The sequence below is a fragment of the Megascapheus bottae genome, chromosome 28, assembly GCF_031878675.1.
Source record: "Megascapheus bottae isolate mThoBot1 chromosome 28, mThoBot2.hap1, whole genome shotgun sequence".
Lineage (NCBI taxonomy): Eukaryota > Metazoa > Chordata > Mammalia > Rodentia > Geomyidae > Megascapheus > Megascapheus bottae.
This window is the reverse complement of record NC_143536.1, coordinates 4467055-4492761: the sequence shown is the minus strand read 5'-3', so window position 1 is coordinate 4492761 and position 25707 is coordinate 4467055. Positions and strand designations below refer to the sequence as shown.

At 45.2% G+C, this 25707-nt stretch overlaps 1 protein-coding gene across 3 annotated transcripts in view; it reads left to right on the top strand.

The window, feature by feature from the left end:
- The window catches only part of Brap (BRCA1 associated protein), a 37702-nt gene extending 16267 nt beyond the window's left edge, over window positions 1–21435 (top strand). For all 3 annotated transcript variants that reach the window (XM_090320061.1, XM_090320059.1, XM_090320060.1), the window contains 9 exons: window positions 224–413; window positions 4786–4899; window positions 6373–6521; window positions 10545–10620; window positions 11274–11412; window positions 12051–12160; window positions 14493–14582; window positions 17961–18064; window positions 19322–21435. In XM_090320061.1, coding sequence (XP_090176187.1) covers window positions 224–413; window positions 4786–4899; window positions 6373–6521; window positions 10545–10620; window positions 11274–11412; window positions 12051–12160; window positions 14493–14582; window positions 17961–18064; window positions 19322–19685 — 1336 coding nt within the window. In that variant the 3' untranslated portion in view covers window positions 19686–21435. The remainder of the gene's footprint in view (window positions 1–223; window positions 414–4785; window positions 4900–6372; window positions 6522–10544; window positions 10621–11273; window positions 11413–12050; window positions 12161–14492; window positions 14583–17960; window positions 18065–19321) is intronic.
- The last annotated feature ends 4272 nt before the right edge of the window (window positions 21436–25707 follow it).

The window sequence follows — 25707 nt, the reverse complement described above, 5'->3', positions numbered from 1 at the left end:
GAATATTTCAAAGCTTGCCTTAAAATCTAATGCAGGTATGGGTAAGGGATTTTTGCATTTACTCGTCTAGTATATAATTTCAAATAAAATTGAAAAGCTGTTTAAATGGAGTTGTGCAGTATGACAATTTTTTCCTATTATTGAGCATGAGAGTTGTCTGATAGTGTTATCTGAACTAACCACGCCTCATCTATTGAAGACAGTCTAATTATTGTCTCATTAGTAAGATGACTTCCTTAAAAGAAGATGTGAGGCGCAGTGCCATGCTGTGTATTCTCACAGTCCCTGCTACAATGACCAGTCATGACCTTATGAAGTTTGTCGCCCCATTTAATGAAGTAATTGAACAAATGAAAATCATCAGAGACTCTACTCCAAATCAATATATGGTGCTGATAAAGTTTAGTGCACAGGTAAAAGTTAAGATCTTAAAAATCTCTTTGCCACAGAAACTGTTTATAAACTGTATGATACTAGCTATGTGTTAATGACATTTTGCACCTAAGGATCTTGACATCCAGAGCTTCTAAAGAACTGTCACTGTAAATATATCTCCCAGTTAGAGGAAGTACAGTTACAGGTCATACCTGTGACTTTCCATGCAGCCAAGGTGTGGGACCAGGGGTTAACTTTCTTTCCAAATGGTCTCTAGTGCAGTGAGGCAATTGCTTCCAGATTTGCAGGTTGACACCATCACATTATCTACCATCATTCCTTTTATAAGGTGCTCTTTGATACATTGAGAAAATAAAATCCTGGGCTGGGAATATGCCTCAATAGTAGAGGACTTGCCTAGCATACATGAAGTCCTGGGTTCAATTCCTTAGTACTGCATAACAGAAAAGACTAGAAGTGGGAAAAAGAAAAAGAAAAGCCTGGAAGTGACATTGTGGCTTAACTGGTAGAATGCTAGCCTGGAGCAGAAGAAGCTCAGGGAAAGTGCCCAGGCCCAGAGTTCAAGCCCCAGGACTGGCAAAAAAGAAAAGAAAAGAAAAAGAACATCTTTGCTGGGCAGATACTAGTAGCTCCTGTCTGTAATCTTAGCTCTTCAAGAAGGCTAAGCTCTGAGGATCATAGTTCCAGGCCAGCCCTTGAAGGAAAACAAATCTGAGAGATGTTTTCTGGTTTTGTTTTGTTTTAATTGTGTTTTTTTGTTGTTGGTGATCGTGGGATTTGAACTCTGGGCCTGGGTGCTGCCCCGGAGTTCTTCATCTCAAGGCTACCACCCTACCCCTTGAACCACAGTGCCACTTCTGGTTTTCTGGTGGTTAATTGGAGATAAGAGTCTTACAGACTTAGTACCTGGGCTGGCTTTGAACCTCGATCCCCAGACCTCAGTCTCCTAAATAGGCTAGGATTGCAGGCATGAGCCACCTCACCCTTCTGATGTTCTGGTGGTTAACTGGGAGATAAGAGTCTCACAGACTTTAGGGCCTGGGCTGGCTTTGAACTGAGATCCTCAGATGTCAGTCCCCTGAGAAGCTGGGATTGCAATAACAGTTTTAATTCTCTTCTTTTTTTTTTTCCTTTTTCTTTTTGCATTCATAGAGCTTGAACTTAAGGCCTGAGTACTGTCCTTGGGCTTAAAAAAAAAAAAAAAAAAAAAAAGCCAAAAATGGTGCTGTGGCTCAAATGGTAGAGCATTAGTCTTGAGAAAGCCCAAGGACAGTGTCCAGGCCCTGAGTCCAAGCCCCAGGACTGGCAAAAACAAAAAAGTCCATTGTACTGAGTATGATGCGTATGCTATAATCCCAGCACTTGGGAGGCTCAGGCAGAAGGAAGTGGAGTTAGAGGCAAGCCTGGGCTACATAGCAAGATCATGTCTTAAAAGAAAAATACAGGGCCAGGAGTTTGGCCTACTGGTTAAAGTGCTTGCCTAGCATGCATGAAGACCCGGGTTCAATTCCTCGGTACCACATACGTAGAAAAAAGCCAGAAGTGGTGCTGAGGCTCAAGTGGTAGAGCTCTAGCCTTGAGAAAGTCCAAGGACAGTGTACAGTGTTCAGGCCCTGAGCTCAAGCCCAGGACTGGCAAAAAAAAAAAAAAAGAAAAATACAAAGATCACTCCTATATCCTAGCTCCCTGGGAAGCTGTGATATGAGGATTGTGGTTCAAAACTAGCCTGGACAGGAAAGGCTATGAGACTCTTATTCCAATTAACCAGCAAAAAGCTGTAAGTCTAGTAATGGCTCAAGTGGTGGAGTGCTAGTCTTGTACAAAAATGTTCAATGTCAACACCCAAACCCTGAGTTCAAGCTCTAGAACACACACACACACACACACACTACCTTTAAGAGTCCTTGCCTAGCATTCACAGAGCCCTGGGTTCAATTCCTCAGTACATATACACAGAAAAAGCCAGAAGTGGTGCTGTGTCTCAAGTGATAGAGCACTAGCCTTGAGAAAGCCCAAAGACACGCCCATGCCCTGAGTTCAAGCCCCAGGAATGCCCTACCCACCCACCCCCCTCAAAAAAAAAAATCCAAAAAATGTTATTTGCTACAGACCAACAGCTCTTCCAAGACAGTCATTTTTCTGGTATTGAGTGGGTTTGATCTCATGCCTTTCTGTTCTTGTGATGAGGCTTGGTCACTTGGTAAGCACTTCCAGAACTCTATTCCAGAGAGGTTTGCCATTCCTGGCAGGTGCAACCTGCTCCTGCTGGTGCTGCAAACCTGAAGTGCTGCTCTGAGCCTGACTTACAGGCTGGCATCCTTGGCCTGTCAGTCCAGTAGCATCTCAGTAAAAAGCCAATTGTTCTGTGGGTTGCTTCTTCTTGGTATTAAAGAAATATCCAGCAACCTGTTTCCCAGCACTCTACTGGTGCGTGTATTATTTCTTTTAGGAAACACTTCTCCGCCCCTTACCCCCAGTAAAATAACCCCATTCAGAAATGCTCTTCCTTCCTCAGTGGCTTAGCTCGATTCACTTAGTCACATTAAGAGCATACAGATAACCAAATCCATGTGGAATTATCTCACTACATACTGAAGAACCCTGTGAGAGTGGCCTATCAGGACTCCCTGCCTGGCTCAGCCTTGAATCTCTTAATAGAGTTGTCTCTTTTTGAGAATCCTCAGTTGCCTGGGCAGCTGATCCCCACTGATAGGGCCCTCGCCCATGTGAAAGAATCCAGACAAACTGCAGCATTGCTGCTGCATCAAAAGCTCAGTTTAAAACTGAAGGGCTGAAGCCGGGCACAGTGGCTCATGCCTATAATTCTAGCTACTCAGGAAACAGATCTGTGGACCATGGTTTAAAGCCAACCTGGACACTAAAGAACGTGAGACTTTTTTTTCTGGGGTGGTGGTCCATGGGGCTTGAACTCAGCCTGGGTGATGTCTCTGAGCTCTTCAGCCCTACCCCTGAGCCAAGCCCCACGTCCTGTTTTCTAGTGGTTAATTAGAGATAAGAGTCTCAGGTCCTTGTGTGTCCCTGGGCTGGCTTTGAACCTTGATCCTCAGATTTCAGTCTCCTGAATAGCTAGGATTTCAGGTATGAGCCAATGAGTGAGACTCTTACCTCGAATTAATCACTAGAAAATAGGAAATTGGGCTGTGGCTTAGCAGTAGGGCAGTAGCCTTGAGCTGAAGAGCTCAGGGACAGTTCCCAGGCCCAGAGTTCAAGCCCCATGACCACGACCACCAACAAAATAAACAACTGAAGGGCTAGGAGTGTGGCCTAATGGTTCAGTGCTCCCCTAGCATGCAGGAATCCCTTGGGTTCAATTCTTCAGAACCATATACACAGAAGAAGCCAGAAGTGGTGCTGTGGCTTAAATGTCAGAGTGCTAGCCTTGAGCAAAAAGTTTCCAACAGCAGTGCCCAGGCCCTGAGTTCAAGCCCCAGGACTGGCAAAAAAAACCAAACAAACCCCTGAAGTCATCTGTCTGTAGCTTCCTAAGTCCAGCCTAGAAAGATCAGTATACTGCGTCCTTACTTACAAATGGGCACATGCTTCATGTCTTACAGGTTGATTTGTTTTAAGTCTCTTAACCTTCACTCTGAGCTTTGCTTCTGGTACTAGACTCTCCTGAGGAGATCCTCACCCAGTTCTCCTGTATTACTGCCACTTGGCCTAGTGAAAAGGAGTTGGTTTTTCACCCCATACTAGTCCTTTGGTTTCTTTTCTTTATTGTGGGTCTTGGGGCTTGAACTCTGCCTGGGCACTGTCCCTGAGCTCTTCAGCTCAAGGCTACCCCTTTAGCTATAGCCCCATTTTCTGTTTTCTAGTGATTGATTCAAGGTAAGAGCCTCCTTTAATGCCCAGGCTGGCTTTGAACTGAGATCCTCAGAATTCAGCCTCCCGAGTAGCTAGGATTACAGGCATGTGTCACTGTGCCCAGCTTTAAAAAAAAAAAAAACCAACATGAATGCTGACATTAAAAAAAAATCTCCCATAACAAATCATTTATGATTTGATTGTAGATTTTGCAGAAGTGAGTATTTTCTTATCTGCTCTATAAGTAATGGCTAGAGGAGGAAAATGAGCAAGATAAATGCTATACATGGCCGGTCCATTGTGCTAATTGCCTATTTGTTGTACTCTTGTACCTTCTAGCAGTTTGTGGCCCAGAAAATACTGTAAGGACATAGGATATGGACCTTCAGAATTCAGTTTTCCAGCCTGCTTCAGGACGCATTACTTCTAGTAATTGCTTTCTCTTCTAAGAATAGATTTTTTTAAACTGATAAAAGAATAGCAGAGCTTATACATCTTAAATATAAAGCATATTTTTTGGTATATGTCTTAATTTTTTTTCTTTTTCCTCATTTGTATAAACAGGCTGATGCAGACAGTTTTTATATGGCATGTAATGGCCGCCAGTTCAATTCCATAGAAGATGACGTTTGCCAGTTGGTCTATGTGGAAAGAGCTGAAGTACTGAAATCTGAAGACGTACGTGCAAGGATTCTTTTTTTTTTTGGTCGCTCGTTGGGCTTGAACTCTGAGCCTGGACAATTGTCCCTGAGCTCTTTAGAAGAGCTCAAGGCTAGTGCTCTACTGCTCTGAGCCATGGTGCCAATTTCACAAGGATTCTTATGATGAATTGTAAATGTAGATGTTGGGTATAGCATTAGATGCTGAGATAACTGTAGAAATGTCCAAAGAGGAATACCATAGAGATAGAAAGTAGGTAAGTAGGCCTGGGAGTTTAGCCCAGTGGTAAAGTGCTTGACTAGCATGCACAAAGACCCGGGTTCAATTTCTCGGTATCAAACATACATAGAAAAAGCTGCAAGTGGTGCTGAAGCTCAAGTGGTAGAGCTCTAGCCTTGAGGAAGTCCAAGGACAGTGCTCAGGCCCTGAGCTCAAGCCCAGGACTTGCAAAAGAAAGTAGGTAAGTAGCTGGAAGAGGGCTGAAAAAAAAGCAAGAATGGACAGTAACTTGCTAACAAATAGGACTTTTATCTTTTTTGATCCCGTGCTGTGGCTTAAACTCAGAGCCAGTCTCTGAGTTTTATGCTCAAGGCTAACTTGCTACCACTTAAGCCACGGCTCTACTTCTGGCTTTTTTAATGATTAAGTGGACATAAGAGGGACAGGAGTTTGGCCTAGGGGTAGAGTGCTTGCCTAGCATACAGCTTCAATTCCTTGATACCATGTACAAAGAGAAAAAGCTGGAAATGCCAGGCGTGGTGGCTCACACTTATAATCCTAGCTACTCAGGAGGCTGAGATCTGAGGATCGCTGTTCAAAGCCAGCCCGGGCACTAAAGTCCATGAGACTCCAATTAACCACCAGCAAACTGGAAGTGGTGCTGTGTCTCAAGGGGTAGGCTCAAGCGGTATCCTTGATCTGATGAGCTAGAAAGAAAGAAAAAGAAAAAGCTGGAAGTGGTAGTGTAGCTCAAGTGGTAGCTCTCTAGCATTGAGAAAGCCCAAAGACAGTACTCAGGCCCTGAGTTCAAGCCCCAGGACTGGCAAAGAAATAAAAAGATATAACAAGTGGACATACGAGTCTCACGGACTTTCCTATCCTGGTTGACTCCAAACTATAGTCCTCAGATCTCGGTCTCCTGAGTACTAGGATTACAGACGTGAGTCTTTGGCACCAAGCTCCTTCCATTCCTTTGAGCTCTGTCATTATCACAGACTTTGGGGGTCAGAGCTCTGGATTGGTAACTAAGTCAACCATAGCCAAAGCCCCTTCCTAGAGTAAAGAAGCTACTGTGCTCAGAGTTTGTGCATCCTGTGTCCCCAGGCCCGGTACAGCATGGAAATGGAAATGGTGCTCTACATCGATTAAGGGAACAAGTAGCTCATCATTCAGTTTGTCTATCAGAGTAGACAATTTGGGACTGCCTTGTTAGGGGTCACTAGAGAGATGGGGGAGCAGTGATGTGGGCTTATGCAAAACGTCTCTTTACAGGGTGCCAGCCTCCCTGTGATGGACCTGACTGAGCTCCCCAAATGCACAGTGTGTCTGGAGCGCATGGATGAGTCGGTGAATGGCATCCTCACCACACTTTGTAACCACAGCTTCCACAGCCAGTGCCTGCAGCGCTGGGACGACACCACGTGAGTGCAGCACTGCCCCACATAGCCGAGCCTCATGCCCCTTTCAACAAGTAAAACACTTGTGCTCCGCTCCACAAACCTGGCCCCAGGAGAGCAGAGGCTCCTCCTTGTGTCCTGTCCTCCCTTCACAAGCAGGTCTGTGTTCTTAAACTGAGTCCCTCTAGTGCAGGTGCTGACTGAATCCTTGTGGATTTCCCACTTGTTCTTTCCTCCCAAGAGCAAAACCTGGGCTTTGAGGCCTAGGCTGGAGATAGTTGAGTGGTAGAGCACCTACCTGGCACACAGAAGACCCTAGGCTCCATCCTGGCACCTAAAAAATGAGAAAAGAAATCTCCTTTATCACCTGTACTCTCACTTCCACTTTAGCTTTCTTATCAGCTGGCCTATGTACAGCCTAAACTGTAGGTCTGTGGGGCTTGTTGCTGACTCAGTGCCAAGGGCACTAGCAGTCAAAAGATATGAGACACACACCTACCTGTCCTTCCTATAGTGCATAGGTAGCCTTTGTTGTACAGGTTAGTGCTGCAGAGAACTGTGTTGGCACCTGTTCCTAGTTTAAGGTAGGTTGTACCTTCTTAACCTGCACTGTGAGACTTAGCTAGAAAGGTGTATCAAATACTGGCCCCATGGGCTTCCATGTACAGAATGAAAAATAGATACACACCCATTTACGTGTGATATTCACACCCCTCATAGTTGATACAAAAGCAGTGTGCAGCCTTATGACCTAAGACTTTGTGCCTAAACAGCCAGCATCACAGGGATGTGGTGTTGCAAGTATAGGTAGGAGTTAGATGAGGAGCAAGAGAAGCCCACGGGGGGAGGATGAGCATGGGAAATAAAAGGATTCTACTCTCAAGTCCAGAAATTAGGAGGAGTAGAAGTCCATAGAAACCACAAGATGGAGAGGACAGAACTGCAGTGTTGTTGGCAAGGGGATCAGTTTCATAAACTGTTAGCTATATTATAAAACTGTATTCTAATTGATCCATGAGATAGGCTATAATAATTTTTTTTTTTTTTTTTTTTTTTTTTTTTGGCCAGTCCTGGGCTTGAGCTCAGGGCCTAAGCACTGTCCTTGGACTTTCTCAAGGCTAGAGCTCTACCACTTGAGCCTCAGCACCACTTCCGGCTTTTTTCTATGTATGTGGTACCAAGGAATCGAACCCGGGTCTTCATGCATGCTAAGCAAGCACTTTAACCACTAGGCCAAACTCCCAGCCCTATAATAAATTATTGTATGCTACAAATAAGCTTGTTTTTCCTTTCACATTCTCACTAGCAGATTTAAATTCCAGAAAGATCATCCTGGCACTGATCTAATCTGAATTAAATTCCAAAATTAGTTTGTGCTGTACCTGGAAAGGCTAGGTAGGAAAACCAGCCTTCTCAGGCACCACACACACAGGAGGAATGACACAGAACTGGTTTCTAACTCTGACTCACAGAACTGCTCACCACTGACCAGCTGCCATTCCTATTAACCCTTTCAGCTTGGTCTTCAGTTTCTCCTGCCACCCCTGTTTGGGTATTGAGAATGGAACCCAGGGCCTCCCACATGCTAACCACATGCTCTACCACTGAGCCACACCCCCGGCCCCTCTGTCTCCTTTCAGATGCTGAAGAGACAATCTGGATCCTCCAGCTTTGTCTAAGTGAGAACTCAGTGTTCCTGCGTGTTTCCTTTTCTCGTCTTGACTCAGCTGGAAAATAAGCCAATACTAGTTATACCTTGAGTTTTTTTCTGGGTGTCAATTCCATTAGCCTTTTTCCTTTTAGTCAATCAGGACGACTCACATTGGCTCACTGGGGAAAAAAAAATACTCATGACTTGCCTTTAGTACTATGTTTTGACTATTAGAAAAGGTTTACTAGCCTGGCACCTATAATCCTAATCTCAGGAGGCTAAAATCTGAAGATTGTAGTTTGAAGCCCTCCCAGGCAGGAAAGTCCATGAGACTTATGTCCAATTAACCACCAAAAAGTCAAGGTGGCTCAAAGGGTAGAATGTTGGCATTGAATGAAAAAGCTAAGGGTTAATGTCTGGGTCCTGAGTTCAAGCCCCAATATTGGCAACAAAAGATTTCATTATCAAAACTTGAGATCTCAGGCTGGGAATTTGGCCTAGTGGTAGAGTGTTTGCCTAGAATGCACAAAGACCCGGGTTCGATTCCTTGGTACCATATACATAAAAAAAGCTGGAAGTGGTGCAGAGAACTGGGTGCTGTCCCTGTGCTCTTTTTGCTCAAGGCTAGTGCTCTGCAGTATTGACACATAGCTCTACTTCCTATTTTCTGGTAGTTAATTGGAGATAATATTGCAGTTTGGGGGCAGGGATTTTGGCCTAGTTGTAGAGTGCTTGCTTAGCATGCAGGAAGACTTGGGTTTGATTCCTCAGTACCACAAACATAGAAAAAGCCAGAAATGATACGGTGGCTCCAGTGGCAGAGCGCTAGCCTTAAAGAACATGCCCAAGGATAGTGCTCAGGCCCTGAGTTCAAGCCCTGGAACTGGCAAAAAAAAAAAAAAGAAAAGTCAGGCACAGTGGCTCACGCCTGTAATTCTATAGCTACTCAGGAGGCTGAGATCTGAAGATCAAGATTCAAAGCCAGCCTGGGCACAAAAGTCCTTGAAGCTCTTATCTCTAGTTAACCACTAGAAAACTGGAATTGGCGCTCAAGGGGTAGGGCGGTAGCCTTGAACTGAAGAGCTCAAGGACAGTGCCCATGCCCAAAGTTCAAGCCCCATGACTGACAAAAAAAAATGCAATTTGAGGGGCCGGGAGTTTGGCCTAGTGGTTAAAGTGCTTGCCTAGCATGCACGAAAACCCAGGTTCAATTCTTTGGTACCACATGCATAGAAAAAAGCTGGAAGTGGTGCTGAGGCTCAAGTGGTAGAGCTCTAGCCTTGAGAAAGTCCAAGGATAGGGCTCAGGCCCTGAGCTCAAGCCCAGGACTAGCAAAAAAAAAAAAATGCAATTTGATGCCAACCCTGGCAGGACAGTCATTGAAATTCTTATCACCAATAAACTCAAGCTGGAAATGGTGCTATGGCTCAAGTGGTAGAGCACTAGTCTAGAATAAAAGAAGCTCAAGGACATAGTTACTCAGGAGGCTGAGATCTGAGAATCACAGTTCAAAATCAATTAAACACCCCCCAAAGAAACAAACTGATAGTGGCTCTTTGGCTCTAATGGTAGAGTGTTACCATTGAGCTGAAGAGCTCCGGGACAGTGCCCAGGCCCACAGTTCAAACCCCACAATCAACCAAAAAGAAAAAAAATTCAAGGATAGCAGTTAGGCTGAGTTCAAGCCCCAAGACTGGCAAAAAGAAAAGGAAGGAAAAAAAAAAATAGGTAACATTTAACAGCTTTTAGATCTCAAGAGAAATAGGGAAAGGACAGGACAGGATACATATTGAATCATGTAAATCTCTTGGAAATGAGGATGTGGGAGCGCTAATGCTCCCGTGTAAACATGCCGTTCTTTGTTCATCCAAGGTCAGGAGAATGGGAAAGGTCATGTAGCAAAAATTTTTCCCTTCACTTTATCAAAATGTCTAATTTCATTTGTTTGAAAGAGCTTGAAAATATATGTGAGGCTATTAGTGTGACTTATTGGTAGAATACTTGCCTAGTATGCAAAAAGCCCTGGGTTTGATTCCTCAGTACCATATACAGAGAAAAGACTGGAAGTGGCACTGTGGCTCAAGTGGTAGAGTGCTGACCTTGAGCAGCGAAGGCTCGGGGACAGAAGTGACACTGTGGCATAAGTGGTAAGTGCTGACCTTGAGCAGGGACAGTGCTCAGGCCCTGAATTCCATCCCCAGAACCAGCCAAAAAAAAAGGTGTGTGTGTTTTGTGTGTTTGCATATGTGTGTATGTATATGTATATAGTGATTAAAGTGATACCATACTCTTAGTTATGATAAACCTAAAGGTAACAGGGAAAAAAAATAACATAAGAAAGGAGGCTTAAAGCCCTGTTTTGACTTTTGTGCCATAATTTTTTTGTGTCCTCATAGGTGTCCTGTGTGCCGGTACTGTCAGACACCTGAACCTGTAGAAGAAAATAAATGCTTTGAGTGTGGTGTCCAGGAAGTAAGTAATGGTGGCAGAAGGAATATGAACACAACTGAGGATATTTTTCCTGGTTAATATAGCTAAGATTTCTTTGAGACTGATTTTTCCCCCCAGAGTAAAGCAAGATAGTGGATGTGCATACATAAATATATTACTTCAAGTAAACTGTTTTATGCCTTCATCTTCTGTTCTTTTAAAAGACATGGACTATTATCCATGATGTGGTTTTTTGTTTTTTGGGTTTTTTTTTTTTTTTTTTTTTTTTTTGCCAGTCCTGGGCTTAAGCTCAGGGCCTGAGCACTGTCCTTGGACTTTCTCAAGGCTAGAACTCTACCACTTGAGCCTCAGCACCACTTCCGGCTTTTTTTCTATGTATGTGGTACCAAGGAATCGAACCCGGGTCTTTATGCATGCTAGGCAAGCACTTTAACCACTAGGCCAAACTCCCGGCCCTTGTTTTTGTTTTTGTTTCTGTCTTGCTGTTTACTTAGTTAGAGCTCCTTAGAGACCAGTGAGAAATGACTGACCTATAAAACTGTTCTTGATTTCAGAATTTTAAACAATTTTTTTTCAAAGCACCTATAAAAGCAACTCTTGAGTTTAATTCCTAAGCTAAATGAACAAAATCATATACTTCTGTGTAACTAATTCAGATCTTACCTCCATGACAGAATCTTTGGATTTGCTTAATATGTGGGCACATAGGATGTGGGCGATATGTGAGTCGCCATGCGTATAAGCACTTTGAGGAGACGCAACACACGTATGCCATGCAGCTCACCAACCACCGGGTGTGGGACTATGCTGGTGGTAAGTGCTCTGTAGGAACTTGCCCACTCAGCTTGACCTGGCACTTCCCAGACAGCCCTGGCAAACTCCAGTTCTCATGCCTGCCCTTGAGGATGCCTTTCCTAGGCTCAATCTGAATCTCCTTTTAAGATGCTTTATACTTCTATCCTTGCCCTCTACTGTCCTGGAAATTCACATTATTAAAGGTTAGAGTAATGGCTCAGGTGGTAGAGAAGCAAAAACATCAGATCAAGATTTGGGATCCTAGGGGCCGGGAGTTTGGCCTAGTGGTTAAAGTGCTTGCCTAGCATGCATGAAGACCCGGGTTCGATTCCTCAGTACCACATACATAGAAAAAAGCCAGAAGTGGTGCTGAGGCTCAAGTGGTAGAGTGCTAGCCTTGAGAAAGTCCAAGGACAGTGCTCAGGCCCTGAGCTCAAGCCCAGGACTGGCAAAAAAAAAAAAAAAAAAAAGATTTGGGATCCTAGTCTCAAAAAAAAAAAAAAAAAATCACATGATTATCCCACTTTCAAAGAATTGTTACATGGCATTTATTTCATTTAGATCTGTAAAACCAGTTTCTCAGATTTCAGTGTTCATAGAGACTTTTTTTTTTCCTTTGAAGAAATCCAGTTTGGTTGACTCATTCTTCTCCATAGATAATTACGTCCACCGGCTGGTTGCAAGTAAAACAGATGGAAAGATAGTACAGTATGAGTGCGAGGGCGACACCTGCCAGGAGGAGAAAATTGATGCCTTGCAGCTAGAGGTAAGACATTTCTCAACCTTCCCTCGATGTACCACTTCTTACCTCCATCCAAAAACCTGGTTCCACTTCTGTTTTCCTATTTACCCTTAAAGTCATTATTGGGAAAGATTAAAATACTGTTATTCTCTTTTTCTTCTTGGAAAGTGTGCCTTTTATTCTCTGTGCCTTATGTTTGATGTGAAGTTCCTACGTGTCTCAAGTTCTCGTTCCGAAGCTTCCATAAAGGGGAAAGGCCAGTGTGCTGTTAGCAGCATGCTAGCAGCTGTGGAGGGTGGGGACACCCAGGAGCAGGAGGACAATGTGACAGTGTCTCACTAGAAGCATTCTTAGACCTGTTGTCTGGCATTTTCTAGGGGTATGTGTGTACACGCCAGTCCTGGGGCTACAACTGAAGAACTCAGGGCCTGAACACTGTCCTTCAGCTTTTGCAATCAAGGCTAACACTATTTCTTGAACCACACACTTTAAGCCACAGCTCCACTTCAAGTTTTCTTGTGGCTCATTGGAGATAAGATTTCACAGACACTACTGCCTCAAACTAACTTTGTACCAGGATCCTCAGATCCTCAGTCTCCTGAGTTCCTAAGATTAGTCATAGTGCCCAACTACCCTGAGCTTTTATGCTCAAGGCTAGCACTTGAGCACTCTACTCTTTGAGCCACAGCTTCATTTCCAATTTTTGGTGGTTTATTGAAGACTTTCTAAGCTGTGACTCAAGTGGCGGAATGCTAACATTCAGTGAAAATGCTCAGGGAAAGTGTCCAGAATCCCTCGGACTGGCACAAAAATCTAGAGCCAGGCGCGGTGGCTCACATCTGTAATCCTAGCTATTCAGGAGGCTGAGAGCTGAGGATCATGGTTCAAAGACAGCCCGGCACAAAAGGCCCTGAGACTCTTAGCTGCAATTAACTTCTAGAAAACGGGAAGTGGGGGTTGGCTCAAGGGTAAGGTGGTAGCCTTGGGCTGAAGAGCTCAGGGGCAAGGCCTAGGTTCAGGGGTATGGCAGTAGCCATGAGGTGAAGAGCTCAGGGACAGCTCAAGTCCCAGGCCAAATTTAAGCCCCATGACCCGAAGAACAAGAAGAAGGAAGGAGGAAGAAGAAGAAATAATCTAGAAAAAAAAATATTTATTGACAGACAACCAGGAACATAGCATTGAACTAAATCACTGCCTTCAAGGAGCATACAGTCTGGTGGAGCCTCTTAAATTATCCTTTCTCTGTAGCCTACAAACCCAATGTTTTCAGGTTCTTCTAGCTTCTGATGGGCTTTCCTAAATGGAGATGTGATTTTGCCACTGTTTGGCCTTGGGTTCCTTGGACTACAGACTCAATGTGCAGCCCTCAGCCCTCCACAGTCTCACCCCTACTGTACACCCTGGCCACCAGGCTTGCTTCTCCAGCACTGGAGACCCTCAGTGTCCCCAACTCTGGCTCGGTCCTAGTTCTCTGCAGTCAGATTGTTTTCCTCTTCTGGTCAAAAGCCCTCTTAAGGGTTGGAGAGCATAGCCTAGTGAGAGAGTGCTTGCCTAGCATGCATGAAGCCCTGGGTTTGATTTCTCGGTATCACATACACAGTAAAAGCTGGAATTGGTGCTATGGCTTAAGGATAGAGTGCTAGTCTTGAGAAAACCCAAGAACAGTGTCCAGGCCTTGAGTTCAAGCCCCAGGACTAGCCAAAAAAAGCCCTTTTAACTCTCACCCAGCCGTATGCCACATGCATCTTGTCTCCTCACCATAGTAACACAGCACTCACTGTCCATGAAGCAAGCATCTGTCAATATCCAGTGTGGATCAGGTCTTAGAGACACAAAACACAGAAAATGCACTTGAAGAGAGTTCCCAGTGCTGTCAGGGCCACAGCAGCTCAGCCAGTGCCTGAGCCTTAGGGTCAGAGTGCTACTAACAGAGGCATGGGCTGCAGGAGCTGAATAGGCACTGAGCAGTTATGTGTATACGTAAAATTACTGTGGTTCTTGGGCTGGGAATGTGGTCTAGTGATAGAGTGCTTGCTAGCATGCATGAAGTCCTAGGTTCAATTCCTTGGTACTATATATACAGAAAAGGCCTGAAGTGGTGCTGTGGCTCAAGAGGTAGAGCTCTAACATTGAGAAAGTCCAAAGACAGTGCTCAGGCCCTGAGTTCAAGCCCCAGGACAAAAAAAGAAAGAAGGAGAAAGAGAGAGGGGGTGGGAATAGGAAAGAAGGGAAGAAAGAAAGGTATGCTGTTACTTTTATTCTTCAGTAGATCACAAAAGGTCAGGTTTTGATTAGATTTCAGAGAGTGACAACATTGGCTGACATTTTGATGTTTATTCTCTGTGTTTCTTTCTAGTATTCATATTTATTAACAAGCCAGCTGGAATCTCAGCGAATCTACTGGGAAAACAAGATAGTTCGCATAGAGAAGGACACAGCCGAGGAAGTAAGTCTGGTTTGATGACTGCTTTGGCGCTGCATGGCCCGCCAGCCTGGGGATGGGTGAAGTATAGGAGAAAGAAATATTTAGGATCTTTCCTTCACAGCCTTATCATCGATAGAGAACTGTTTGCCTCTCGAAAGAATTTAAAGGATTGAGTGTTTAGGGTGTCTTGGGATCTTAGGGGTTCTGTTTGTTTCTGGCCTCAGTCAGGTTTTCTAGTGCCTTGTGCTTTTCCGTTAAAAAACATCCTAGTATATGGGGCCAGGAGTTTGGCCTAGTGGTAGAGTGCTTGCCTGGCATGCATGAAGACCCAGGTTCAATTCCTCCGTACCACATACAGAGAAAAAAGCCAGAAGTGGTGCTGAGGCTCAAGTGGTAGAGCACTAGCCTTGAGAAAAGTCCAAGGACAGTGCTCAGGCCCTGAGCTCAAGCCCAGGACTGGCAAAAAAAAAAAAAAAATCCAAGTATGTAGATGAGGGTTTGTAATTGGAGTGGGCCAGTTGCTTCATCGACTTGGGAACAGCTGCCATGGGATCTAGAAGTGGGTGTGTAAGGCAGTCAGATGGTGCTTGAGCCCTTCTGAACTGAAGGAAATAAAATCAGACAGATATTGGTGCTTCAGTGGTCTCTGGCGAGTTATTGGCCTGGGGTACTGGTTTTTAAACTTCGCCAAAATAATCTTTTAAAAGTGCTAAGCTCACTTATGACCCCTATACTTCTGACACGTAAAAGAGAAAGGTGATAAGATTTTTTGGCAACTCACATGAGAGCTCAGAGCTCTCTCTGCTTGATTTCATCTTATCACCAGTAGATTCGAGGAACCTTGCGGGTTCCAAAAAAGCCCACTGAAAACCAGTGAGATTCGTATAATTGGGGCTCCAGAGGGCCATTCTGTGAACCTGCAGCCAGTGTCTAATTCAGTGACTCCCTTAGTATTAAATGAAGGCTTTAAATTTACCAAATGATGACTCTAGTGACTTGGTGCGTCCCCACCATGGCCTGGGCCCTATACTTGAGAGAAGGAGGCTTACAAATACACTAGTAAAATAATGCTCCGCATCAGTAATAGGCTGTTTAGTTAGAAGCTATGGGTAAAATTCTTAGAAGAACCATCCAAGCAGGCAAAGTGTCCTTGTGGAGGCACTTGAGGACACTTGACTGTCTGCCTCTGAACCCAGCTTCGCTGGAGCACACACGGGAGGAACAGAACTGCCTGCACTCAGAATAGCCAAGCTCCATAGACTCTCAGGGAGGCAGAGGCGGCTTTTGATAATGGTTTTGCTTTGGGTATGGCCATGATGGCCTAAAGTGCTTCACTCAGACCAGTGAGAGTTCAGCTAAGGATTCTCTCCACCTGTTAAGATTCTTTAGGATTAGCTCCATTCCCTAAGACATGCCAGCAAAAGTAAATTGGGGCCCGTAGTGTGACCTGGTGGTAGAGGGCTTGAGTAGCATGCATGAAGCCCTGGGTTTGATTTCTTGGTACCACATACACTGAAAAGGCCAGAAGTGGTACTGTGGCTCGGGAGTAAAGTGCTAGCCTTGAGAAAACCCAAGGACAGTGCTCAGGTGCTGAGTTCAAGAAAAGAAAAAGATAACTAAGTTGGGAGGGGAAAGGAAATGCTGTGCAACTCACTCATAGTTGCTTGTAAGAGGGACAAGCAGAGACCAGGGCAGCATAACCAGGAAGCTCACTGCACTTGAAAGGATGCTTTTGTTTTCTAGTAACAGATGGAATTTGTTCCTAAGTTTGTGGCTGCCTTTTGTCCTGAACTTTTCTTTTTACCAGTGTCTGTCCACAAGTACACCCCCAGCAGTGGACTCTGCAGACGGGACAGTGACCCGAACCCTGGCTTTTATTAGCAGATTCCTGCTCATGGAGTTTGACGGAGGTGGAAATTCTTGTGGACTTTACTTATAAACGAAGCTGTAATTCGAGAGCAATTTTAAAGCCATTTGGTTCTTCCCTTCCCTTCCCTTATATTGGGGTTTAAAGTCAAGAGCTTTGTACTAGCTAGCCTGTCACCAAGAATTCTTCCAACTTAAGTTGACTATAAACATACTTTCTGTTAAAGCACTTACTTTTTAAAATAGCAGTGCTATTAGAAGCTGGCTAGGCAAGTTATATGAAAATGTTACAAAGGAGTGTTAGAAGCATGTCCTTTTCTGGCACAATGGATGTTATATGAACCACAAGCAAGGCCTCCATGGAGAGTTTCAATATAGCTCAGAGGTCATGTCTCCTTTGCTATAGAGCTATAGCCTCCTGTGTGCGGTGCGGGTTTAGATCTTGGCTATGACCCCAGACTTGATTTTGGATGACCCTGACGTCGCCTTTCTCTTAGGCCTTAGTTTCTGTTCAGAGTAGACTGTAACATTGACTTGTTAGGAGGGATAAACAAGACACTGCCTGGGAAGCACACAGTCAATAGCTGGGCCATAGGATTTTCTTAAGTTTTATGCATTAGTTCTATAGATACATTACTTCCCCCCCCCCCCAATCCTGGGGCTTAAAAATCAGGGCCTGAGCACTGTCCTTGGGTTTGCTAAAGTTCTACCACTTGAGCCACAGCACCACTTCCAGCTTTTTTTATGTATGTGATTCTGAGGAATTGAACCCGGGTCTTCATGCATGCTAGGCAAGCACTCTACCACTAGGCCAAACTCCCAGCCCCGTACATTACTTTAAAAAATGAATCTAAGGAAAAGATGGACTACTTATATTCCATATAGCCTCATGGTGGAGAGAAAAATTGGGGAACCAAGCCGGGCGTGGTGGCTCACACCTGTAATCCTAACTTCTCAGGAGGCTGAGATCTGAGGATGAAGGTTCAAAGCCAGTCTGGGCACAAAAGGACCTGAGACTCTTACCTCCAATTAATCTCTAGAAAACCAGAAGCGGGACTTGGCCCAAGGGTAAGGTGGTAGCCTTGAGCTGAAGAGCTCAGGGACAGTGTCCAGGCTGAGTTCAAGCACTGTGACCCACACCCACACACACACCAAAAAAAAAAAAAAAAGAAAGAAAATTTTTGGAACCAAACTACCAAACAAGTAAAAGCCACCCTCACAAGTTTCTCAGATGACCAGTAGATAATAACTTATGGCATGTAAGCTCAGGATGGGAATTAGTAGACTCTGGTCTGGCCTCTGACATTCCAGAACCTGAATAGCTGGCTCATTTCCAGCTTTCCCCTGCACATCCAGCAGCTTCTACACCTTATTCATCCTGGCAGAGAGAAATGGTAAGGAAGAAATGGGGTCTCACTGTCTGTGCTCCTATCACCCCACCTCTTCTGAGTTTGGATTGTCATAGTTGCATGGAGATAATTAGGAAGGAAAAGTATACATGAGTAATGAGACCCTCTCTATTTGCTCTTTCAGATTAACAACATGAAGACCAAATTTAAAGAAACAATTGAGAAGTGTGATAGTCTGGAACACAGGCTGAATGATCTTCTCAAGGAAAAGCAATCTGTGGAGAGAAAGTAGGTACCTCTTGTCTGTCCTTGGAATTAGCCACTGCATAATAACAGACCCCCTGGAACAATACTAGCTCCTTCATGTTGGGACATCCTCAACTTTTTTTTTTTTTGGCCAGTCCTGGGGCTTGAACTCAGGGCTTGAGCACTGTCCTTGGCCTTTCTCAAGGCTAGAGCTCTACCACTTAAGCCATAACACCATTTCCAGCTTTTTTCTATGTACGTGGTACCAAGGAATTGAACCTGGGTGTTTGTACAAGCACTCTACCACTAGGCCAAACTCCTGGCCCGACACCCTCAATTTTGAGCATGTTCGTCAGCACATTCTGGGGGTTCCCTGATGAAGCAGCTTAAAAAAAAAAAAAAAGTGCAGGGGCCGGGAGTTTGGCCTAGTGGTAGAGTGCTTGCCTGGCATTCATGAAATCCCGTGTTCAATTCCTTGGTACCACATACACAGAAAAGTCTGGAAGTGGTACTGTGGCTCAGGTGGTAGAGCTCTAGCCTTGAGAAAGCCCTAAGACTAGCCAAAGAAAAAAAAAAAGTGCAGTGAAGCAGGTGCCTGTGGCTCATGCGTGTAATCCTAACTAGTCAGGCGGCTGAGGTCTTAGAATCTTGGTTCAAAGCCAGCTCAGGTAGGAAAGCCCAAGAGACTCTTAATTTACAGTTACGCACCCCCCCAAAAAAAATAAATAAAATAAAAAAACTGTTAAGCGTAGGTTTGGCTCAAATGGTAGAGCACTAGGAGAGAGACAGAGACAGAGAGAGACAGACAGAGAGAGACAGAGACAGAGACAGTGACCAGGCTCCGAGTTGAACCCCCAGGAAAGATACACACACATACACACACTTATTCCTTACTAATGAGTAAAATTGGGCATCAAAAATAGGGCACTCCCAATTCCTGAGACATGGTGGTTAGCATAAGCACCTTCTTCCTCCTGCAGCCAATTCAGTGAGGTCAGAGCACTTGACTATCCAAGAATGTCACTTTTCCTCAGAACTTCCTAGTCCAAGCACATGGCCCCGGGGGCCCTGTGTACTCACTGACTGCCAAACCCCAGGAGCAGCAGAACCTACAAGTGTGGCCATGAATCACAGCTTTCTATGATTGGAAGTCTTCTGATTCTGAAAACTCTTGAAGTTGGGGATTGCTTTGTAGTGATTTCAGTGGCGTGGTAGGAGTGGCTCATTCCCAGCAGGAGGGGCATGGAGACTGTGTCAGCAAATGTCAGTGGGCTTCTGTCACCCTTTGTTTTGCCAAAGGTGCACCCAGCTGAACACAAAAGTGGCCAGACTCACCACCGAGCTCCATGAAGAGCAGGAAATGAACAAGTGTTTGCGCGCCAACCAGGCCCTCCTGCAGAGCAAGCTGAGGGATGGGGAGAAGTTGCTGAAGGAAACCTGCGACCAGAAGGACCTGCAGATCTCAGAGATCCAGGAGCAGCTGCGCGACGTCATGTTCTACCTGGAGGCGCAGCAGCAGATCAGCCACCTGCCCGTGGAGACCCGGCAGGAAATCCAAGAGGGGCAGATCAACATTGCGGTGGCCTCAGCCCCCAGTCCCTCTGCTTCTGGGAGCAGTGGGAGACTGCCCTCCAGGAAGGGCCGCAGCAAGCGGGGCAAGTGACCCTGGAGAAGCGTCCCTGCGACTGTGCCCTGCACTGCAGGAGGGTGGGCCTAAGAAGCAGGAGTGAGGATGAGCTAGTCTTTGCCCTTTCGTTTGTGTGTGGTGTGCTGAGTGCAAGGCTGAAGGCCATGGCAGTGTGTTCAGTGTGATGCCAGTCACGAAGCTCACACGCTCCAATTGCCTTCCGCCTGGTAGATGCCCTGACCCATGGGGCATTTTTGAGTTGTATTTATTGAGTTGGAGTATTTACCGTTCTTTTGGGCATCAGTTTGAGACACAAAGTTTTATTGTGACCTGGAAGTTCACATTACCCAGCACCCAGGCTCTGACCTTCCAGGACTCAGAGTAGCTCTTCTGAGAGGTCCCCTTGCTACCACAGAGCTGGGAAAAAAAAAAAACCCACACTTGCCCACATAGTCTCCTGCCCCTCTGCCTCATAGTTGGAGAATTGTTCCGATGTTACATGAAGAGAAGCTGGCTGATCCCAGCAGCCATCTTAACTTGCTCTAAGCCTGGCCAGGAAAAAACATAGCCTGAGGTAGACCAAGTAGATCCAGGGTGCAGAAAATGGTGGCAATTTTTGTTGTTTATTTTGTTGATTCCTTACAGCATTACTCATTGCACTTAAGAAAGAGGCTTGGTGGCTACTCCAAGACTCAGTCTCCAAGTCACAGTCTAGCATCCAGTGAGAAGAGTTGTGGGGGTAACTGTCCATATAAAGGTGTGGTGAGGGGGCCTCTGGCAGCTCCTGCACTTTGCTGGAAGATGGACCAGCACGGGCTGTAGCCAGAGGGGGCTGGGGCAGATTTTCAGTTGTTGTCAAGGTACAGCAAAGGCTCTTTCCAATTCTAAAACCTGGAATTTCCACAGATCCCTTTGTAATGCTTATGGTGGACCAACAGAGTGTCTGTGTACTTCCTCTAGAGCCTGAAACATCAGTCCACCTATAGGAATTGAGCAAAACAAAAACAAACAAACAAAAATAACTGAAGTGTAACCATGTTAGAATTTAGCGTCTAGAAGAGGTAGCTGGATTAGGTCAACAAGGCTTACTGTTCAGCCATGGACTTTGGTTTTTGCTTTCTAATTTAGCCAAAGGATTTGATTTAGCACACTTCTGAATCATTTCTTTAGTCTGTGGACTCCATTTCCCATCACCACCGGGTTCCTTATCTGTGTGGAGCTGCCACCGCCCTTCCCAGAAGCCTTGACTGTTTGCAGAAGGCATGTACACAGCCATTCTGAATCTCATGTGGGGCAGACCAGACTGGAAGTCCTCTCTTTGGACTTGAATATACAGATATCCTAAAACAAGAATGAAAATGGAAAGCATAATTTCTCTTTCCTATAGAGTTTCTATTTTATTTAAAATCTATTTTTACACTAGCTAAGAGTCCTGCTGTTTTGGCCAAGTGCTTGTCACGTTTGTCCTGCATGTCTGACCCTGTGGAAGCTGGGATGGGTGGTGGCACACTAATGACCAGAATTAGATGTAGTTGCCGGGTATTCTCCACAGTTCATTAGCATCACCCCTGCAGGCAAACAGGCAGCCCTGCCGAGCTTTGCACGGGTGGGACAAACAAGTCTGTGCCCAGGGAACAAGCACACCAACATTCACACCAGGAAGGTTAAAGAGCTGTTTGAATTGGATAGAATTACTCAAGGTGGGAGCTTGAAGTGTTTTCTTCAGGATGGAGATGAACCATGTGTCCATACTACCTGAATAATTAAATTGCATCGAAATAACCAACCTTTGGGATTGTTAGCCCTCTGTGAATCTGTCTGAGTGTGCTTGGGAGCACGTGTCTGATAATCCAGAAAAGGGTTACTGGCCTGGATTTCAAAAGCCACATGAGCATCACTTCCTACAGCCTAATAAGCCATCCATCCATTCATCCACCCATGACAAGTAGCCAGATCTAAGCCTGTGCCCATTTTCTGAGTTGTTTAGGAGGCTGAAGCAGGAGGATCGCTTGAGACCAAGAGTTCAAGGACAGCCTGGGCAGCACAGCAAGACCCTGTCTCATTTTTTTGTTTTGTTTTTTTTTGCTCAAGGCTAGCACCCTGCCACTTGAGCCGCAGCACCACTTCCAGCGTTTTTTCTGTGTATGTGGTACTGAGGAATCCAACCCAGGGTTTCATGCATGCAGGGCGAACACTAGGCTATGCTCCCAGCCCCTGTCTCAAATTTTTTATTTTTTTTATTGTAATTAGTAAAAGGGTTACATGATATTTGCCAGATAGAAGGTGCATTAATTCACATACATTGATATCCTTTCACATGTCTTGGTCCCCATTTCCCTCCCCCCCCACACCCCCCCATCTCAAATTTTTTTTAAAAAAAGGATTGAACTGGGTACTTTAGGAAATAAGACAGAACACCTTGGCAGAGGGAAGCCCAGACATATTAATCATTTGTCAATTAATTGTGTGGTTCCCTACCCAGCAGAGATAGATGTTCTATTTAGAAAGTGTGGCATACGGGCCCGGGAGTTTGGCCTAGCGGTTAAAGTGCTTGCCTAGCATGCACAAGGACCCGGGTTCGATTCCTCGGTATCCCACATACACAACCAAGCCGGAAGTGCCAGAGTCGAGACACAACCAAGCCGGAAGTGCCAGAGACGAGACCGCAACAAGCGACAGAGAGCGAAAGCAAGCAAGCGGAGCCCAACCGAGTGGTGGCCGGAGCGAGTGGTGGCCGGAGCGAGCGGGGCCAGAAAGAAAGAGAAGGGGGCCAAAAAAAAAAAAGTGTGGCATACATGACTTGGAGAGTCTGGGGAGCAGCTCCCCTTCCTGCCTACACAGTCAAGCCCTCATCCAAGGCTGCAAGCAGCCAGTCAGTGGAGTGTGAGAACTTGGCACATGGAATCTGAACAGCCTTCTGTGGTGGCTGGAAAGCCCATTGGTGCAGCCAGAATACCTCCACCACAAGCACCAGCCACTAGATCTGGCTGCTATGTGCCATGCCATGGTGCTGAGAGCATACTTTGGCTGAAGAGTTAACACTTGTGCACAGTGTTACACTAGACCACTAAGCTATACCCCCAGAATCCATTTTTGCCTGTGAAAACTTAAAAAATGAGAATCCTAGAATATCTGCATACAGACTCTGGATGTACCTTAAAGGGTTTTTGTTTGTTTTGGTGGGTCATGGGGCTTGAACTTGGCTTGGGCACTGACCCTGCGTTCTTCAGCTCATGGCTTACCCCCCTACCCCTAAGCCAAATCCCACTTCCCGTTTTCTAGAGGTTAATTGGTGATGAGTCCCAGGTCCTTTTGTGTCCTACCTGGTCTGGTTTTGAACCTTGATCCTCAGATCTCAGCCTCCTGAGTAGTTACGATTACAGGTATGAGCCACCTTGTCCAGCAGTTTTTTTTGTTTTTGTCCATTGTGGGACTTGAACTCTGGGCCTGGGCATTGTCCCTAAGCTCTTCAGCTCAAGGCTACTGCCCTGCCCCTTGAGCCATAGAGCCACTTCTTGTTTTCTGGTGGTTAATTGGAGTTAAGAGTCTCATGGACTTTAGTACCCAGACTGGCTCTGAACCATGATACTTAGATCTCAGCCTCCTGAGTAGCTGGGAATACAGGCATTAGCCATCATGCTTGGATGGGGGGTGTTTTTTAATGTGGGGTTTTGTGTGTGTGTGTGTGTGTGTGTGTGTGTGTGTGTGTGTGTGTGTGTGTGTGTGTGTGTGTGTGTGTGTGTGTGGTGGTAGTGCCTGTGGGGCTTGAACTCAGGGCCTGGGCACTGTCGCTAAGCTTTTTCACTCGTCTAGTACTCTACCACATTGAGCTACAGTTCTACTTCAGTTTTCTGGTGGTCAATTGGAGATGAGTCTCACAGACTTTGCTGCCCAAGCTGGCATTGAACTGTGATCCTCAGATCTCAGCCTCCTGGCAAGCTAACAGGCCTGAGTTACCAGCACCTGGCTAGATTTTTGTATTTTTTGTTTTTTGTTTTTGTTTATTTTTTTGGCCAGTCCTGATCTTGAGCTCAGGGCCTGAGCACTGTCCTTGGACTTTCTCAAGGCTAGAGGTCTACTTCCGGTTTTTTCTATGTATGTGGTACCAACGAACTGAACCTGGGTCTTTGTGTATGCTAGGCAAGCACTCTACTACTAGGCCAAACTCCTGGCACCTTTTTCTTATTTTTTAAACAGGCTTTTGTTCTGTGATCCATGCTAGCTGTCATTATTGAAGATATTTCTGCCTCACTCTTGGATTACGTCTTGCCAACACACCAAACTTGAATTTTTTTTTTCTGGTTCTAGAGATGGAATGCAGGGTCTCAACATTTGTTAGGCAATGCTCTACTAAACATGATTTCCCTAAGCCTTTTGGTTTTGGTTTGAGGTTTTGGGTTTTTGGGGGTTTTTTTTGTCAGTTATGGGTCTTGAACTCAGGGCCCAGGTGATGTCTCGGAGCTCTTTCAATCCAAGGCTAGCACTCTTTGAGGCACAACACTATTTCCCATTTTCTGATGATTAATTGGAGATAAGAATCTCACAGACTCTCCTATTTGGGTTGACTCTGAGGCATCGATCCTCATATCTCAGCCTTCTTAGTAGCTAGGATTGTAGGTGTGAGCCACCAGCACCCAGCAGCCCTTTTGTTTTTATTTTCCTTTTCAGATGATGTCTCAACTTTGCCCAGATCCTAAAATACTCTTGCCTCCATCTTCTAAGTAGATGAGAATACAGGTATGTACCACCATACCAGCTAAATAAAATTTAAATGCCACCATCAGGTACAGCCATAATGGAAATGCTCCCCCACCACCATGGGGCTGGAAGTTTGGCCTAGTGATAGAGTGCTTGCCTAGCATGCAGAAAGACCCAGGTTCGATTCCTTGGTACCACATACATAGAAAAAAGCCAGAAGTGGTGCTTGGCTCAAGTGGTAGAGCTCTAGCCTTGAGAAAGCCTAAGGAGAGTGTTCAGTCCCTGAGTTCAAGGCCCAGGACTGGCAAAAAGAAAAGGCTTCCCACTCTGCAGCCCCAAGTCTGACCCTACCAACACCACATATCTCCTTCCTCTCAGTGATAGGGATTTGATTTTTATCCCTTCCAACACTGGAGCAAACAACAGTTTTCATTTGTTCATTGGGGGAGGTTATAAATGCATCTTTGTTTTTCCCTTGCAGGTGTGGGGGAGTTATGCCTCTTTTATCTTCACTAACTTCATAATACTTTTCCACTCCCTTTTTGTGTGTGTGGGGGGGTCATGGGGCCAGCCTGGGCGCTATCCCTGAGCTCTTTAGCTCAAGGCTACCACCCTACCCTGGAGCCAAGTCCCATTTCCCATTTTTCTAGTTTTCTAGAGGTTAATTGGAGATAAGAGTCCCAGATTCTTTAGTACCCAAGCTAGCTTTGAACTGCAATCCTCAGATCTCAGCCTCCTGTGTAGCTAGGATTACAGGCATGAGCCACCACGCCCATCCACTCCCTTTTTTAATGCTAAGCCTTCTTTACCTTGAGTCTAACATACTAGCTCTCCCTGGATCACTCCCAGGAAGAGACCCACAGGTTTCATGGGGCATTAATTCTCAAGAGTTGTACCCAGAGAACAACACTGAGAAACATGGCAGCCAGCGAGTATACTGTCTAGGAACAGTAGTCCACTGTAATCCTGGAAGTTTAGGATGAATGGAAAAATGCTTCTGCAGTAGCTTCACAATCTGATTGTGCACTTCTTGCTGCATTGAAGGTAGAAGTGAACAACCTATTATACAAAATGATCATTCACTTTGGAGCCTCATGGTGAATTGCTCTGAATCAAAACTTCACTGGAAATCATCCAGAAAAATGTAGTTTTGGTACTTGGCACAGGCATTGCACTGATAAAGATAATATTTGCTACTCAGGACTAATTACCAGGCTCGCTGAGTGAACTAAAGCAGCTTTGTTTCAGACCATGTTCTAAATCCTCTTAACTGAAACCTTCCTTTCAGATGGAGCCTGAGATTGCCTCAAAATTAATACAGATCAGTTGACCCAGCATGGAATCACTGGCTAAGGAGACC